The 18700-nt window shown below is 33.5% G+C and overlaps 1 protein-coding gene across 2 annotated transcripts in view; it reads left to right on the top strand.

Annotated features, from left to right (window-relative positions):
• EPHA3 (EPH receptor A3) overlaps positions 1 to 18700 on the top strand; it is a 368423-nt gene that overhangs the window by 103774 nt on the left and 245949 nt on the right. For both annotated transcript variants that reach the window (XM_027587500.2, XM_027587501.2), the window contains exon 3: positions 6622 to 7282. In XM_027587500.2, the coding sequence (XP_027443301.1) occupies positions 6622 to 7282 (661 nt within the window). The remainder of the gene's footprint in view (positions 1 to 6621; positions 7283 to 18700) is intronic.

Raw genomic sequence — 18700 nt, 5'->3', positions numbered from 1 at the left:
TTACTATCCACGGTTTCTAACCTAAGCTTTACCTAGAAATGTTTAATAATTTAATAAAACTTCTATGAGAGAGGCATCTTAGAATATCGCAAATCACCACACAAAATCACAGTAGGAAAGTACCAAACTATAAAAAAGTAATAGGTCTAAAACCAGTTTTCTGGTCTTCATACCAGGAGAAATACTTGCTTGAAGGTAACCCTCCCCCACACACTGTTTACATTTTTTGTAATGCACACACTTTGCATTTACCACCAGATGTGAAATAGAAGAACACCATGATGAGATTTACTTTATTTGTAAAATAATAAAATCTTACAAATCTTTGTGGGAGGTAGAAGATGAGGTTATTCAGGTGAACCTCTATAAGTCATGTCTGGGACTTGGCAAATCTAAAATCTTCAAAGAGATGGGATGAGGGCTGAGCAAAAGGCCATTCTACAGAGAAGGGGAAGTGGTATCTAGAAACTTCAGACATCGTTTCTGAGGAGATTCACAAGTCTTGGAAACTGGTGTTGGAGTATACAGCCAAGTCAAGTAGATATCAGAGGTGAATAATCCAGTTGGCAAGGGACATATAACATCGGTTCTCAACTTTAGGTGTACTTTAGAATTGCCTAGGCAATTTAAAAACAGTTAGTTTGGATAGACACCCATGAAGCAGTATTTTGCCCTGGCTAATGTTTAACTGGAAATAAGAACTATTGACATAGGGAAGTAGACAGACTGTGTGGTCAGAAATATGGCACGTTCATCGACAGGTGCCAAGATGTGGCAGCTGCCCTGAGATCTCAGCACAGTACCACTGACTCCCAGCTGGAAGGAAAATGACTAAAATCAAATCGTAGAATGGTGGAGCAGTGGACACTCTGGTTCTTGTCTCAGTCCAGAGGTTTAAGGAACTGAGAATTACTGCGAATGAAGATGGAACCATTTGTGAGTGTGAGGTACTGGCTAAAGTAGAGACAGAGGATCCAAGGTAGATCCTGTAGGGGACCCAAGAACCACCCCCAACCCACCCCCCAAGCTTTCTGAAGGCCACCGCCGTTAACAGCCTGCAGCTTATTACGACTGCAGAAAGTACCACGGTACATCCAATATTCCTGAGAATTCTGCAAAGGGCTCTTATATCATCCAGGTCCTAACTCTTCATTTCATTCTCTGAAATCTTTTGTTGGCTTTCCTTATTAATAATCTCTGGCCAGGGGCACCTGCGTGGCTCAGGTGGTTAAGCATCTGCCTTTGGCTCAAGTCATGATCCCAGGGTCCTGGGATCTAACCCCACGTTGGACTCCCTGCTCAATGGGGAGTCTGCTTCTCCCTCTCCCTCTCCCCCTGCTTGTGTTCTCTCTCTCTCTCTCTCTCTCTCTGTCAAATAAATAAATGGAATCTTTAAAAAAGAAAATAATCTCTGGCCTTTCCCTCCTTTCCTGGTTTTTCAGCTCTTTTCAGTATACTTGACCCAGAGTGGGATGTTGTCCTCTCCATTTAAATAAGGCAATTCTAATTTGATGATAATCAACATTCTGCAGAATATTTAGAGGTTATAGGTAGTTGGAGGAGTGGCATTTTATAAAGATTGCCAGCCATACCGTGCCAGGCATGCCCCTTTTGGGCATTTCTATTCTTAGACTCTAACCAAATACTGTTATCTGATGCTAGCTTTCCAACATCAAATCCCCCATCTCTTTCCTCAATCCCTGGTTACAAATTTAATTCTCTGATTTGACCAAAAATCAACATCAACAGCAAGAAAATTTAAAAAAAAATTGTATTCCTCTTTTGTTTCAATTGTTTTATCTTACTCTACCTTTTCATATAATACTGTTAGAAATATATACCTGTGTGTGTATGTGTGCTCTTCGGACCAGAATGGATAAAAAAACTGTTTATTAGTAAATGGAAATATGATTTTTGTAGATATAACTGCCTCACACTTGACAGTGACATTCTTATTGTAATAAATGATTATGCATATCCACACTTAAAATGCTGATGCATGGTAAATGTTCAAATATTTCTAGGATGAAAATTTCTTGAATTTTCAAATGGCTGTGTGTGTACAAAGGGGAATAAACATGGGAGTAAGAAACATGAGTGGAGAAAGAATAACGTGAATCAACTTAATATCACTTACAATTATTGAGTGCAAGATTAGTCATCATTAGCATTTTGCAAAGTGCAGAATTATGTGTTTCTTATTAGCCATTGAAATGCAAATGTAATATTGTAAACATAAGAATATCAGTGATCATTTTCTTTTTATTGTCATCTGTAAATTTCTAAGAAATTGGCTTTAAATCTTATAAGGTATATCATGAAAAGTGCTTTTTCTTACTTTTTAAGTATTTCTCAAACAATGTTAGCTTATGCACTAAATATATTGCAAGTTTTCCTCTCTTAAAGAAAATGTAAACATTTTCCTCCTTACTCCCTTTAAACAAGTTGCTAAAAAATGTATCCAAGAGAATAATTAATATAATCCTTAATTACTATAACTGAGATTTATCAGAATAATAGTTATTAGGTTAAATGCTGATTAATTATTAAAATATATATGTTTTCCTCCCAAAATACATATTTCACTCAGTGACAAGGAACTGTTCTCTCTAGAAAAATATAAATTGTCTCTTTTGTATCCTACACTGTGTTTTGATAGTGGGGAGGTTCACCTTGTTTCTGCTTCTGGGAATGTTTCAGAATTATCTTTTTAGGGAAAGAAAGTCTAGATACATGATTTTCTTATGTTTGTAATAATTTTGAAAAAGAAAAAAAAACCAAGGAACTCAGTACTGGCCTTTGTCGTCTAATAATAAAAGCTCAGAATAAGAATCTGGGAATTAGGCTTAATGTCAGAATTGTTGATTTGGGGGAATTTAACCTTTAGAAAAAATTTGAGTTCTTCCTAGTTCTATATCCCCTTCTGCTGAAGATGGTGTTACAACTGAATATCCCTTGCAGAGATTTTTTTTTTTTAATTAGGAAAATGAAGGGAAATATGCTTCCTTTGTACCACCTGATTCTATATGTCACCAATTCTATATGTCACCCATTTCCTTTTTCCACATTTTCCTTGGGACACTTACTATGGCAATATAGTATTTCTAATAATTTATGAACATTACACATTAGTTCTTAGAAGAAAGGGTAAACATGGGCATTCTTTAAGTTTCTGAAGTATAAACATTATAGCCACAGCCTTAATTAGTGATTTCTGTTGTTGCTGCTTCTATTGAGAACATGCTCATTTAGGGATTTTATTTCTACTGTCTTTAGTCCCCAGCAAATGCTAGGGCTTGGGACTTGCTCTTTTTGCAAGTGGACTAAGATAGCAAAACACCATCACTTACAGGCAATTTGGTCGTCATGACAAATTAATGAAATGATAATTGTTTCTTGCAACCTTTTATGTGCAAAGCTGCTGGTGCTGTTCACATTGTCTTCTTGCAACTTTACACCTCTGCATTCAAGGACTTGTGATAGCTTGCCAAGTTAAACCTTGAGAGGAAAACTGTTAAAACTACAGTGAGATCTCCCTAATTAAAATCATATTTTATATCAAATTATGAAAATCTCTTTTTGGTCATCCCCTGTTTGATGTCTAGTAAAATACTGTTCATAGCAAGATATACTTACAACTGATTCATCAGTTGTACAAACTCATATCTATTCTGATAAATAAAAAAGGCAAAACAAACAAACAAACAAAAAACCTTGACCTAAATATTTTAAGTCAGTTGATTTATTTTTAAATAATGATATTGGTGATCTAATTTTCTGTAAATATCATGTAAATCATTTATTGTCTGGAGTTTTACTAGTTCTGTCATAGTTCTTTACAATGTTATTATAGAACCAATGTAATACTAGAAAAATTCCACATAATACTGACTTTTTAACATCAGAGTTTTTTGAAGTTCCAACTCTGTTCACTCTTTATGTTTTTCTGATATTAAACATGTATATGAATTTTACTTCGACTGTGACTTTACTATTAAAGGCAACTCAGTGTAAAATCATCAGAACTGAGAATCTTATGTATACTTTTTTTCTTAAGAGCTCCCTGTATAATACATTCATAGAGTGGTTGTTTGAAAATGTTATATTAGTGGTTATTAAAAGTACAGGGTGGACATTTTCTTCTCTTATATTAAGATATATTTTGTATATCATGTCTAGGGTTTTCTAAAACAGTCTAAATTTATTCCTTTGTTGGACTTTTGGTATGACAGTGAAGTCAAACCAATTTTTCTTCCAGAAAATGGGTGCCTCTCTTATATTTTAGACCTGAATGATCAAGGTTATTAACATCACTAGTGCTTTTTACTATTTGCTTTTGTTTTGTTTTTAGGTTGGTAGAAGAGCAAGGGAGAATAAGAAGTTTTTAAACTGTATTTATCACATTGGTGGGATCTACAAATTGGATTTGATAATTCAAACATCCTAATGTAAATAATTTATTTTTTAAATGTGGCCCAAAGGCCAAATAAATGCTATATTTCTTCCTTGTGGTTACCATCAATTCAATAAATTAAATTTTATCTAATGTGACTGAAAGCTATGAATTGGAATTCCTATGTGTTTTTAATATACATAAATAGAAAAATGTTCATATATTTTAATGCCATCGATTTAGTTAAGTATTGAAAACTTGCCTTTCCTGATGAAAATAATTAACTCTCTTAATGGAGAAAAGAATTTGGAATGCATTTCTAATGGGTTTCACAAGGATTTTATTTATATATTTATTTACAAAATTAAAATATGTTCTGTTATAAGAAGTTTATATTTGTACTCCTTTGAATGATTTCTATATATATTATGAGAAAAAATAATAATTTTTATACATCTCTCTGATATTGTGTGCTGCATATTATGGAGGTTATGAAGAGGTCCAAAATGAAGCAAATGCATATGAAACAAAATTAAACTGATCTTAGCATGCATCATGAATTAATTTATAAATGCATAAGGCATTTAATAAAGGTTGTATAGTACATATGGAAGGAGAGGGAAAAAAAAGAGGGAAACAAACTATTAAGAGACTCTTAAAGATAGAGAATAAACTGAGGGTTAATGGGGGAGGGGGAGGGGGGATGGGCTAGATGGGTGATGGGCATTAAGGAGGGCACTTGTGATAAGCACAGGGGGTTGTACATAAATGATGAATCACTGAATTCTACTCCTGAAACCAATGTTGCACTGTATGTTAACTAACTAGAATTTAATTAAAAAATTGGAAAAAAATAAAGGTTATATAGTAGAGAATTTCTTAAGAATGGCAGGGGTATGGATGGCTTCAAGGGGAAAAGAGTACGGTCAAGTTGGAATTATACTGTAAACAAAAGAAGATCTAACATGGCTTTTGACAACAGTAAAAAAGTTCACACTGACAAGGACATAGTATGTAAAACATGTAATTCACTAATCTCCATTCATACTTTTAGAAAAACATAAATGTATTTTGGAATTAGTTTTTGGAAGAATGTCAATACCAAACTAAAGAGTTTGAAGTTATTTGTATAGACAATGGGCAGCCATAGAAGTCTTTGAATTCAAGTATGACATGACAAAGGATGATAGGTTTTCCTGGCAGCACAGGGCAAAATTTGGCATGGCAAAAAAAGTGTAGACACAGGTATAATAGTTAGAAACATATGGTATAATAGTTGCAGAATCATAAGTACCACAAACAACGTGATGTCAGCTTAAAAACCTATTCTAAGGATCACAGAAAGCAGTACTTCACTGTCCTAAAAAGTCTTGAAACTTTTTAAGTGTTTTTGCATTGAAAAAGTGTTAGGATAACTTTAACTGCTGTAATAATAAAGAAGGAAATAGCCACTTATTTCTTGCTTGTGTAAAATTCAGTGTGAGTAAAATATATTGAGAATTGAAATGTGCACTACATTTACATCTTCTGTGTATAACTATTAGGTTTTTATTTTGTTGGCAGAGGGAGACATGTTTGTATTTTTACTTCAAATCTTCTTTTGTAGTTCATCATGTATTCCTTGAAATGACTGAGTATGTTAAAAAAGGTCATGTGTCTCCACACATAACATAATATGTGGTAATGACATCATTTAGATTCACCTTGTTTTGCCAGATATTGATTTTACTAAATTCTGGACCAAATTGGGGTAAGATGAATAAAAATTTATTTTAGGCAGCCGTATTTTTCATTCTCTTTTTAAATAACAAACAAACAAATAAAACACAATCAAAACCATCTGTACAACAAAACCATTTCATAGTGTTATTTGAGTTAACTGATTTGAGGTTTTGATGCTGGAATATTTGTCTAGGTATAATCAATTGCTAAGCAACTTTTTTTCCTGGATATCCCACAAACCACAATACAATTTAAATGCATTCATCAAAATTATAAATTACTTAGTGTCAATGAACTCAGAGAAACCTGCAAATAATAAACCTACATATAAGAATGTTATGGACTTGCTCCATGTCATGATCTTTAATGAGTAACACTGAAGTTTCTCTTTAATAATTTTGTATATCCTGTGATTTAATTAACACCCTCATTCTGTATTCATTATTATTCATTATGAGTCATTCATTAATTCTGCCTCTCATTTTTTTTCTCCTTTGATTCTTCAGTGGGAAGAGATCAGTGGTGTTGATGAACATTACACACCCATCAGGACTTACCAGGTGTGCAATGTCATGGATCATAGTCAAAATAATTGGCTGAGGACAAACTGGGTCCCCAGGAACTCAGCTCAGAAGATCTATGTGGAACTCAAGTTCACTCTACGGGATTGCAATAGCATTCCATTGGTTTTGGGAACTTGCAAAGAGACTTTCAACTTGTACTACATGGAGTCTGATGATGATCATGGGGTCAAATTTCGAGAACATCAGTTTACAAAGATTGACACCATTGCAGCTGATGAAAGTTTCACCCAAATGGATCTTGGGGACCGTATTCTGAAACTCAACACTGAGGTTAGAGAAGTAGGTCCTGTCAACAAAAAGGGATTTTATTTGGCGTTTCAAGATGTTGGTGCTTGTGTTGCCTTAGTGTCTGTACGAGTGTACTTCAAAAAGTGCCCATTTACAGTGAAGAATCTGGCTATGTTTCCGGACACAGTACCCATGGATTCCCAATCCCTGGTGGAGGTCCGAGGATCTTGTGTTAACAATTCTAAGGAGGAAGATCCTCCCAGGATGTACTGCAGTACAGAAGGAGAATGGCTTGTACCCATTGGCAAGTGCTCATGCAATGCTGGCTACGAAGAAAGAGGTTTCACGTGCCAAGGTAAGAGTCTTCTCTATTTTCCTTGGAGTGGTATTGCTCACCTGTGAGTGTATTATCACTGAATGACTGAAAGAAATGAACCCAGTCTGAACTCACTTGGCAACAAAACATGCCCCAAACTGAACAGAGTCTGTTTAGAGACCAAATTTATCTCACTTGATGTGTTGATCCACAGTTTGTTGTAGAAATATTAACAGTGTTTGTGTGGTGCTAGCCTGTACCCCACAAGAGGTGTTACATATACTATTTTTAAGTTTTGTCTCCTTTTTAGTGACTCTGCTATTATAACTCTAGATCAACTGAAAGAAAAAAATATGTCTCTTTTATGTAGAGGGAAGAAACATCATGGCACTCAGGTAATCTAATTCTAACAGAATTAGATACTGCGTTGATTATGTGTTTTTCTATCTCACAGTGGTATGTTACTTAATTGTTATATAGTCTTCGGTGATGTCTGTGCATCAAATACATGTTTACTTACAATGCATTAGAGCTTTAATAAAGATTATTTTATTTAAAAATCCAGGGTTGATACCTTAGTGTTTGAAGGATAGAGGGGTGATTTTTAAAAAAGTTATTTTGCTTCATGGTTTGGCCCTTTAGGCTGCCCAGGAGAATATCTGTACCACACCTTAGGTTGGAATGCATATTTGATCCTTAATATAGTAGCAAAGAATCTGAACACTGTCACCAAGTTGATTTTTATTAGAACTGTCTTTGCATTTGAAATTAATTAATTATAAATAAATTAATTAAAAATTAAAATTAATTAAAAATAATCTTTTTTCATATAAAATTTGATAGATGAAAACTTCCACTTAATCCCCAAATTTGTTAATTTCGCATTAGGCAAGGTTGGTGTTTAAGAACACACTGAAATTTTTATTAAAATTTTAAATGTATAAATACCTAGGAGAATTTAACTACTTAGTCCTGGGAATCTAGTCTGTTTTAATACCTTTGTTTGCTGTTATACTCTGAAAAAGAAATTGAATTTGGTATTCTCTTTGTAACCATTCAGTATATCTCAAACTATGCAGAAGAAATGAATATACTTTATACATAAATTAACCTTTCTACCAATGTGAATGGAATATAACATTTTGCTTTTGACTTTAGACATATCTATAGCAAAAAGCTTAATGAGAGCAAAAGTTACTCTCTAGTCTCATACTTCTCTATGTTATTTAGATCCTTGGCGAGCACCGTCAGAAATATCATTACTAAGTATGGTTTTGAAAGTTCTAAAATTGAAACAACATAGGAGATACTACTCCTTATATACATGAGTGGAGAGAAATCTCAATAGCCTTTATAATCCACTTTGAATCATATTTTGTCTCTATGGTATTCTTTGTGATATATGGTATTTGTGAAAATTTATATTATATATATATATTATATATATATAAACATATATTTTGATCAGAGAGAGAGAGAACGCACAAGCAGGGTAAGTGGCAGGCAGAGGGAGAAGCAGGCTCCCCACTGAGCAAGGAGCCCAATGCAGGACTCGATCCCAGGACCTGAGGATCATGACCTGAGCTGAAGGCAGCAGCTTAACTGGCTAGGTTACCCAGGTGTCCTGTGAAAACTATTTTAAATAAAATAATAAAGGCTTAACTCAGGAGGAATTTCAAAATTGTTCATTCTCTCTAATTTGGTCTCTATGGAACCAGTCTCTTATATCCACATCAGGAGAGAAATAGGTATGTCTCCTTCTCAATAATATGTATCAGTTTATGAAGAACTATCTCATAAAATATGACATTGGGCAAGAAACTTAATCATTAGATGTTTGGATTTTAAATACTTTTCATATGTTTTAAAATCATATTGAAAGTTATAAGAAATAGAAAAATAAGTATCAGTGAGGTAAATAGAATCACATAAAAGTATTTAGTAGAAATAAAGCATACAAACTTATGTTACATGCTGTCTTAAAGAAACTGGTAGAAGAATGAAAAAGAGTCACATGAAGTTATAATTCAGAAAGTTCACAGTGAATCAGAATTGTTTTACTTTTAACCTCATTCTAATTTACTGAACTACTTTTTAAACTACTATGTTATTCAGTTGTATTCCAAGATTACTCCTAGAAATAAGGATTGATTGATTGATTGATTGTTTGATTGATTTTGTGAGTGAGAGAGAGCAAGCACAAGGTGGGGGCAGGGACAGATTGAGAGGGAGAGAGAGAGAATCATAAGTAGGCTCCATGCTCACATGAAGCTCACCATGGGGCTTGACGCCACAACCCCCACCGTGATCCGAGACAAATCAGGAGTAGGACACGCAACAGACTCAACCACCTAGGCGTCCTTACAGACAAGGATTTATGTGAAAGTTTTGTATCCTTGAATCTTGTTTATTATGTTGAAGGATGTCAACAGCACCTTTTTGTTATAGTAATACTGTATCATCACAGACTTTCTCTCTTAGCATTTAAAAATACTAGTTTCAGAATGAGATACCTGTATATGAATAGCAAATTATTTTAAGACAAAGATCGTGAAGATAAATCAATAAAAATAATTGTAGTAGAATTAGAGATGGTCCATGAAATGGGATGTGATTGTAATTTAAAGGGGGAATGATTTTTTTAGTGATGTAATTTAAAGGTCGGACTTTTTTTATAGTTATATCTTGACATTTGCTGATGTTTACAGGTGACTTTTGGCTTCATTTCTTTTCACAATCACAAAGACTTTGTGTATTCAGATTATTAGACAATGTGTCGAGGTATTCTACTTTCTTCTGATTTACATATTAACAAATATTTGTTTAAATATATTATTTTGGGCATTACTGTATTATGTCTTAAAAATCTAGTACTCAACCAATTAGTTCTGTATCTGGTTCTTGGCTGTAACTTCCTGTTTTTGTCAGTGATAGTGCTGGTGTTTCTTATGGTGGCTATGGTTTCCGTTTTTAGTTTTTAATTTTTCAGTTGGCATTTTGGTAAGCTTGTAGGCTGGTCTGAATAGCATGCCATGACTCTCACAAGTCAACATTTTAGCAGCTGTGCTTCTGTTTAGGCACAGAGGGGAATGGTAATCCTCAGAAAAGAAGCAGATGAAAAGATAGATAAACTTCATGTCTTCCATGAGATCAGATTTGTTTTTTTTTAATTTTTTTCCAAAAAATATTGTGTCATCCTTTTTAAAAAAAGGATGGGACAATACCTTGATATACCCACTAATTGGAACACACATATAGCTCGATTTTAAACATCTCAGGATAATTTTATAATACATTGATCAGCAACCAAAGGCTTTCAGTTGCCTAACACATAAGAAATCAAAATGCATTTACCTTATTTAAAAGAATATTTAATGAGTGCTTATTTCACTCTAAGCATTGTATTGGAACTCGAAGACTTTTAATGTTCATTACTTACTAGATGCCATTGTGTTTATTTGCTAAGTCATATCTATGAGCTATCTTATTTATCCACCCAAATAAGTGACAGGTACATATTATTATTATCTACATTTAAAAAATGAGAACAAAGCTTTCACAGGTTAAATATCTTGCCTTAGTTTCTTTAATGAGTGAGTGTTAGATTGGAGATCTGAAACCAGGCAGTCTGATTCCAAAGGCTGCCATCTTAACCTCAATCCACACTTCTTCCCTATGATTTAGTCCAGTGGTGACAGAGACCAAGAAACCCCATTAAAATACAAATTCCACTGGAGTTAAGAGTACTGTACATTGAAAGAGGAGTAGGACCACAGTTGATTTGGCATAAAGTAACCAAAAACTATTAATATAAGTTTTAATATAATTGTTTATTTCCCACATTTTTCTGCTTCTAGAATTTTTAGAAAGAAGGGTTACTAGCCAAAATGTAATATTTTGAGAAGACTAAGCTTAGCCTGGGTGATATCTCATAAAATCTGGATATATAATCGCGAAGCATCTTAGATATACAAAAAATCTACCAAATTTAATTCAATAAGTGTTTTTGACCATCTATTAGTACAAAGTAATAATGCTCTAGACACAGGGAAACATAGATTGTATCTATCTTACAGGAGCTCAGCATCTACTATGAAAGAGAGATACATAAATGAATACTTTTAATGCAAGACAGACCAATCAGTCTTGCACCAGGGGTATAAGGGACTTTGACAATGTAGGGGAAGGAGAGATTAATTTTGAGTATTTCCAAATTCATAATGGAATTTGTTCATTAATGATGAAAAGCCTTTGCATTGAGAGATTTGGATCATCACTGTTGGGATTAGAAACTTATAGAGTAAGGAAAAGAGGCTAACTACCTTATGTAGCTTACTCATTCCAGAAGATAAAGTTTATAATTTGTTTATTGATCCATTATCTCAAATTCTCGAAATGTGTAGAAGTCCCATTAAAGTTTTATGTTCTGAGCTTTTTCCACAGGGAGGCTTTATAAAGAAGCTAAATTTCATAACCAGGTCATTTTATGACTTTAGTAATGAAATATTCTGAACCATTTATTCCACTCTAGATGGATAATTGGGACAGTTAAAGTTTGGTTAAGTAAATGCTGAAAATATGACAATATCCATTTGATAGGAAAATATATTGATAGACATTTTATTGTCAAAAAACTCACCCATCAATTTCAGAACTATAATTAAAACCAAAGTTGTCTTTGTACAGGACCAGAATTCTAACCATAGCATTACACTTTTCTTGTATATATTGCAAACTTTCACAGCACTGCACTTTTCCTGAAATGAGAAAAAGTAGTGGAAAATATCTTTTGACCATTTATTCAGTTATTCAACAATTATTGAGTCTGTAGTATGTACCAAACCCTGTGTTGCACACTAAAAAAAACCAACAAAGATGAACATTATCCCTGCTAAATTAGTTTGGTTCATAGTTCAAAAATCTGTGTGTGTGTTGGGGGGTTAAATACTTTGGTCTTTGCTCTTAAAGAAGCATAGATTTTTAACCGAATTTTTAAGCAGAGCTAAGTTAATGACAGTTTATACTAAAAATAAGATATTAGTGTTAATGAGGAAGGAGGTATTGGTGTGGGAGGATATAAGTGATAGGAAATTAAAAATTTCTACAATAAGATGCTTTATGTTGCTGGTCTTGCTTTACTGTGCAAGAAAGAACGAACACAGGAAAGCAAGCAATAGAAAGCGGTGCACCTGTTTCCTTTAAGGATTGATTAGAGGTAGAAAATAAGACTGAAAGAAACATTGGTAGCTAAAGAATACTTCAGTAATTGCATGCCATACAAACCTCAAATGCAGAAAAAGGGAGAGTGCTTATTATGATAAGTTTGGTAAAATAGAAATGCACATAAAAATAACTACACAGGCTTCAACTGATAAAGAGTAATGTAATGACTAATAAGAAAAGTAAGAAATCATGTATGAGACTTGGTTTTCTGGTAGTTTCTGTAATATATAATTTTAAAATATGGCTTTAGTTTAAGTAGGTTTTCTCTCAGTTTAATGATAGAGGAGGAAATCATGGTGTCTCTTAATTTACTATGTGTGGCTTAAGTGTTTGGGCCGTGTTTCTGGTCTCTGGGTGAGCTGGCTGGATGTGGTCAAGTTGCAGGTTAAGTCGTTTTTATAGAATGTTAATAAACCTCTTTTAAAACAATAACATTAAATATTAAAATTATAAACCTAAATCATCTGTTGTTTGCTTTCAATCATTAACAGTCAAAATACACTTGATTTATTTCACTAGGGAAATCGTTTGTATTTCTTACATCCCAGTATAATTCTTTTAACTTTTTAAGATTGGAGATGTGAAGAAATTTTACATTAATGCCAAGAAAACCTTGTGAAATTTATTATTATTTTTTAATCCTGGCTATTGAATTATGCTATCTGCTTTGATTTAGTTAGGAGAGAAAAAATGAGAATGCTGATGGATTTTTATATAGTCAATTAATTACATTTGAGGCAGATACCAGGAGGTTACTATAAATATTCCTGCTCCTACAAACTTTGTTTAGACTTAATGTACTAAGTACCTTATTAATGTCACTGAAGAATCTGTTGCTCTGTGTTTTATCTCTGTGCATTCATTGTGGAATGCAAACTTTATTTCTTGTTTTTGTACATTAGCAGCTTAATAGAAAAATGTGTTTGATGTGATGTATGAAGACAGCTAGACTTTTTGATGATTATTCATAATTATATTTGTTTCACCTAGGAGTTAGGGTATGAGTTCTTATTCTCCATTCATTTCTTTGTCAATTCAGAAACTCTTAAAGAAGCTGTCAAGGTTTCAATAACAAAACAATTTGGAGATTCTGCTTACTCTTGAGGAGGTAGACAAAATTGAAAATCTCATTCAGATTTTCTTGGCACCTACTACTGAGTCTTTTTGCACCCTCTGGAACTTCAAGGAGTTCATATGTTTTAATTAATTCAGAAGCATTTTTTGGGGGGGTGCGCTTGGGTGGCTCAGTCAGTTAAGCATCTGACTCTTGATCTAGGCTCAGTTCTTGATCTGAGGGTCCTGAATTTGAGCCCCGCACTGGGCTGCATGCTGGGCGCTGGGCAGTAAGTTACTTGAGAGAAGGGGCCTCATTTTGTCCTTTTTTAGGAACATCATGCCTAGAACTAGCAGAGTATAATTAGGTTCTCAGATACTTACTGAATGAATACTTACTGAATGAACTATTCCAACTAAGCATTCTTAGAATGTAAGTTCTAGAGAGAATATGCTTTATGCTATTTATCTTTGAATCTACTAGTTCTTTCAGACACATAACGATGTCCATTTCATCTAATTTGAAATGAGAACATTTGACTGTTAGATCACATACAGATGCAACAAGTTAAGACTAGATCCACCTAACTATTCTGATACTAATTAATGAATTATTACTTTATCTTATCTATTCATTAATTAGTGTCTTGTATCTGAGAGAATACCTTTTCTCTTTTATGAATTTATGATGAATATTGTTTTTCTGACTTGCAAAAAATCAATTGACTATCATACTTATAACAAAACAAAGTTCTAATTATTTATATAGATGCTGAAATAATTTTTGTTTTACAGAGCTAGTACTCATTGACTCATCCTTCAATTACTGCACTGAAATTACTCATCCTTTAATTACTGCACTGAAGTTTCTTACCTTGAATTATGAAGAAATTATTTGTTTTCCCAGAGTTTAAAATGATAACCCTCCAATCCCACTTTGCCTTTAGCAGTTGCATACCCATGACTTTTCAAACCAATGCATTTATTTTAATAAAAAATATACCACTGATAGGTAATAACGTACATAACTTTCAAGTAAACAGATACATTTTGACAGCTTTATAATAGCAATCAAACCCTTGATTTATACAAGTTTCTGTGTCTTCTCAACAATTTGTATAATAAGTTTTGGTACCATTAGCACGATGCAGAACCCCCCGACCAAGTTTGCCCTCAAACTTAAGTTTGCATTTAATGTTTTATTTAGCGAAAGGCTCTTGTCACTGACAAATATTTGAGTGCTTGGACTCAGGAGCCCCAGAAATGCTGCTTATCAAGCATGTGGCTAAACAGTTTGAACTTCAGTTTCTTCATACATAAAAGGGTATTTGAGTATCATCATTATTGTTAGTCATCAGTGTCACCAGAATGTGTAATTTTCCTTGCTTTCTTGTTTCATCTGTGTTAAAACAGATGTGATAAACTCATCCATTCAAAAGCCTCCCTCTTACCTTAAACCTTAGGACTTAGGGATACCTGAAGGGGTAGAAAATGTCTTTAATGAATGTATTTATCTATGTATTCATTATTTCTTCACTGGTTGTCCAGCTTCTTCCAAGTAGGATTTTCCTTTCCTGAGGAGACTTCATTTTTATTTTCATTAAGCTTCTAGTCTATTCAATCATGGGTAATATTTCCTCCACTCTCTTCTTGTTAGCTTCTATTTTTCTTCTTCTGAACATCAGTCACTCTTGATTTTTCCCATCTGGTATTTGACTCAGTCTCTTATTCCTTCTAGCATTTTTTTCCCCTGCTGATTATTCAAAAGCAGCCTTAAATTTAGTGATGGACATTTTTATTATTGTAGATCCAGAAAGGCTTTTAGGTTTTAACTTAGGTTTTAAGAAAATATAGTTTAGGAACAAGCAAACAACAACAATAGCAAAATAAAATAAAAATTCTACATTTCAAAATGTTAAACCTAAAAGTTTTTCACTGTTATGTCCTAACATTTCATTGTGTAAAAGACTAGCTTAGGTAATGGGGGAGGTTATAACAATAAATAATGTTCTTGCCTAGAAGGAATCATGTGAATCAAAAAAAAGTAATCAAGTAAGTAAAAATATTTGTCAAACCATTTTACTTGACTCTGTGTAGAACTAACCATATCTATTTGATTTATTTTGGGTATTTATTATGTACATTTAAGAATCACCCGAATAGTAAAAAAAACAGCAGTGAAGAAAACAGTATAAATTGTATGAAGTAAATGCCAAATGTGTTTACATGAATTACTATATGATATTACTGGAAACTTTCAATCAAATTATGTCAACGTACCATTCAAACAGTAATTAAGTAAAAACTCTTTTAAAATATGAAAAAGAGAGGAAAAACAAGGGAGTGTATTTGGCTTGTGAGTTACTTAAGTATTGTAGTTCATTTCTGAGCCTGTATAAAAACAAACAGTATAAATTTAAAGCCATGGATTTGCATATTTAAGATACTAAAAAGAAATGTGAGGTCTTTGTTCTGTACAAACTACAAATCAGATTATTTTGAGCAGTCAGAGACAATTTAATTGCAAACATATTTAGGGGAGATATGACTGTCGTTAAATTTAAGGAGTAGAACAAATTCATGTCTAACTATTGGAATACCTCATAATTAATAAGTACAAGTTAGGTGGTCATCAATGAACCACTGTAAAAGATCTTAAAAATCACAGGCAGTTTTATAAATGTTAGTAACGGTCTAACACGGGATTACAACTAAATGAGAATGACAGTCTGTTAGTAAAATATGGGTTATTTTACCTTATACAGGTTAACTTTCGTTATAGAATCTTGGCAATTCCATTGTTCAAAGAGGGAAAAATAATAAGACATTTATTCTTTAAATATGTCTTTTACTAGTCTTTGTCTTGACGTGGAGGGCCATTTTATGGGTCAGTATTATTTTCCCAAGGTTCTAACCCAGTTCACAATCATCCCTTGTCAAATAGCTGTAGAGTATTTGCTTTTAGGATATCATTTTTTTTTTTTGTTTACTATGCTAAAATCTGTGAATTTTCAGATACTTTCAGATACTTTTGTCTGGTCTTAATTTTTCAACATGCTTTTTCTTTCCAGTTATTCAGAAATCATCAAAGATTCTATATTTTAAAATCTGAAGAATCCGATGTAATTTTTGTTCAAATGCAGATTATGATTCTAAAAAAAAAAGAGATTATTGAGATTTCATTAAGTTTTCCAGTTTGTTTCATTGTTTTTAGTCAACCCCTCTCAGAGGAAGGGAAACCAAACCTTATGCAAAATAAACTAAGAAGTAGATCTTCTCTCTCTTGAGATACTTAGGTTCTGTGAAAGGCATTGTTACTGGTCTCACAAAGATTGCTTTGCAAATAGATTTGTTGTGCACTTTCCACCTTCTTTCCTGTGATTTCTCCCCCCCCACTTCTGTCTGTGTTTGGAGTTTTGACAATCCCTTATTAGTTCCAGAGTAGAACTTATAAGCGCTAATAAGGGTTTATGTTACAGCTCTGACAGGTGGCACTAAACTTTAATAGAAAGCAATTGTGGAGAGAAGTATTTAAGTTTTGATAATGTTTGATGAAAGTGCTCCGAAAGTGAAAGCCATTTGGAAAGAATCATATGACGAGAGAGACTGCATGTATACTCTGTTCTTGTAGCTTCTCATCTTCCAGGATGTGGACAAAACATCCTGTTGGCAGATAACTGTAATCACTTATGGATGCCTCTTTTATGGAACAGAATCCATGATATCATGTAGGAAAAATGTATTATAAACTTTGGTCGTGTTGTTATTTACTCCTCTTCCAGTAGTCCTCAGATATGTTGCTGTTGATTGCCCTTTAGAAACAGTATTGGACTTCTAATTACAAATTTATTCTGTGAGAGGAGACCCAGAGATTCCAAGGGTGAGTCAAGGTCATGAAACTCATAGCCATTACATGAACAGTCACAGACTTTTAATAGTGAAAGACCCTCCATGTAAAATATTCCTGAATTCTCTGTTCAGTGGTCAGTTACAATGCCACAAAAGGTTAAAAGTGGTTGCTGTAATTGAGAACAGCTGTTGCTTTTTGACATGAAGACTCACTTTCAACAAAAAAGAGAAAGCATATGCTATGGGATGAGAGAATACCATTCTTGAATTAATGCATAAAGAACATGTAAAGTTTTCTGAAACTCAGAAATGAATCTGTATATATAAATGTTGGAAAGGAACATTTTTGCTTCTCTGGTATTTATTAGAGAGGAAAATCTATATTTCAGAGATTTGGATTCACTTGCTGCCTATCTATTGCTGCTGTATTGAAGATGGGATGTTCCAATCTATCAGTCCACATGTGTAAAGAATTAATTAATGTGCTGAATTGGGGGGAAGGACAATACAGTTCTTGTTCCCAAGCACCTTGGATTCTAAAGGGTAGCTGAACTGAATTTATGTTAAAAGGAAGCAAATACAATATCCATAAGCTCATAAGGAAAAAAAAAAGTGGAGTAAGCATGGAAGACAAATATTGCTTAGAGACTCATCAAAATGTGTTGCTAAGAGGTGATAAATGGAGAGGTTTCAATTTCTGTAGAGTTAAATATTCCATCATTTATTCATTTTCATCAAACAAAATGTAATTAATACCTACTACACCAAGTATCCACTGGAAATATGGCACTGAACACAACAGAAAAATGTCCCTGCCCTCTAGGTAATTAGATTTTAGTGGAAATATCATGAAATCAAATTCTAATGCAGATTCTTTCATTGTACCACTCGTAGATTAAAGCATAGACTAATTTCTAAGCCCAGGTGATTTTGCCTCCAAGGGACACCTGGCAATGTCTGAAGAACATTTTCAGTTGTCACAGCTTGGGGAGGGGTTTGCTCCTGGCATCTAGTGTTTAGAGGCCAGAGATGTTGCTAAATATCATACAATACACAGGGCAGCCTCTATAACCACAAATTATCCAAGCAAACCATGTCAAGTTTGAGAAACCCTGATCTAGAATAACCCCTCCTTTTACAGAAACATAAATTAAGGCTAAAAGGTCAAATTACACATTAGCAGAGCCTAAGTTGGAACCCAAGCTCAAGCATTTTATGATGGTACTTCAGGACTTACCCTTTTTGGGATTTATTTAGACTTAGAAATTTCTATAACTTTTAAAGTTATAGAAATGGAGTCTTACTAACTACTTAGGTAATTGGAAAGTGACA

The sequence above is a fragment of the Zalophus californianus genome, chromosome 1 (assembly GCF_009762305.2).
Source record: "Zalophus californianus isolate mZalCal1 chromosome 1, mZalCal1.pri.v2, whole genome shotgun sequence".
NCBI lineage: Eukaryota > Metazoa > Chordata > Mammalia > Carnivora > Otariidae > Zalophus > Zalophus californianus.
Note: the sequence above shows the minus strand (reverse complement) of the source record. Positions and strands in the feature narration are given on the sequence as shown.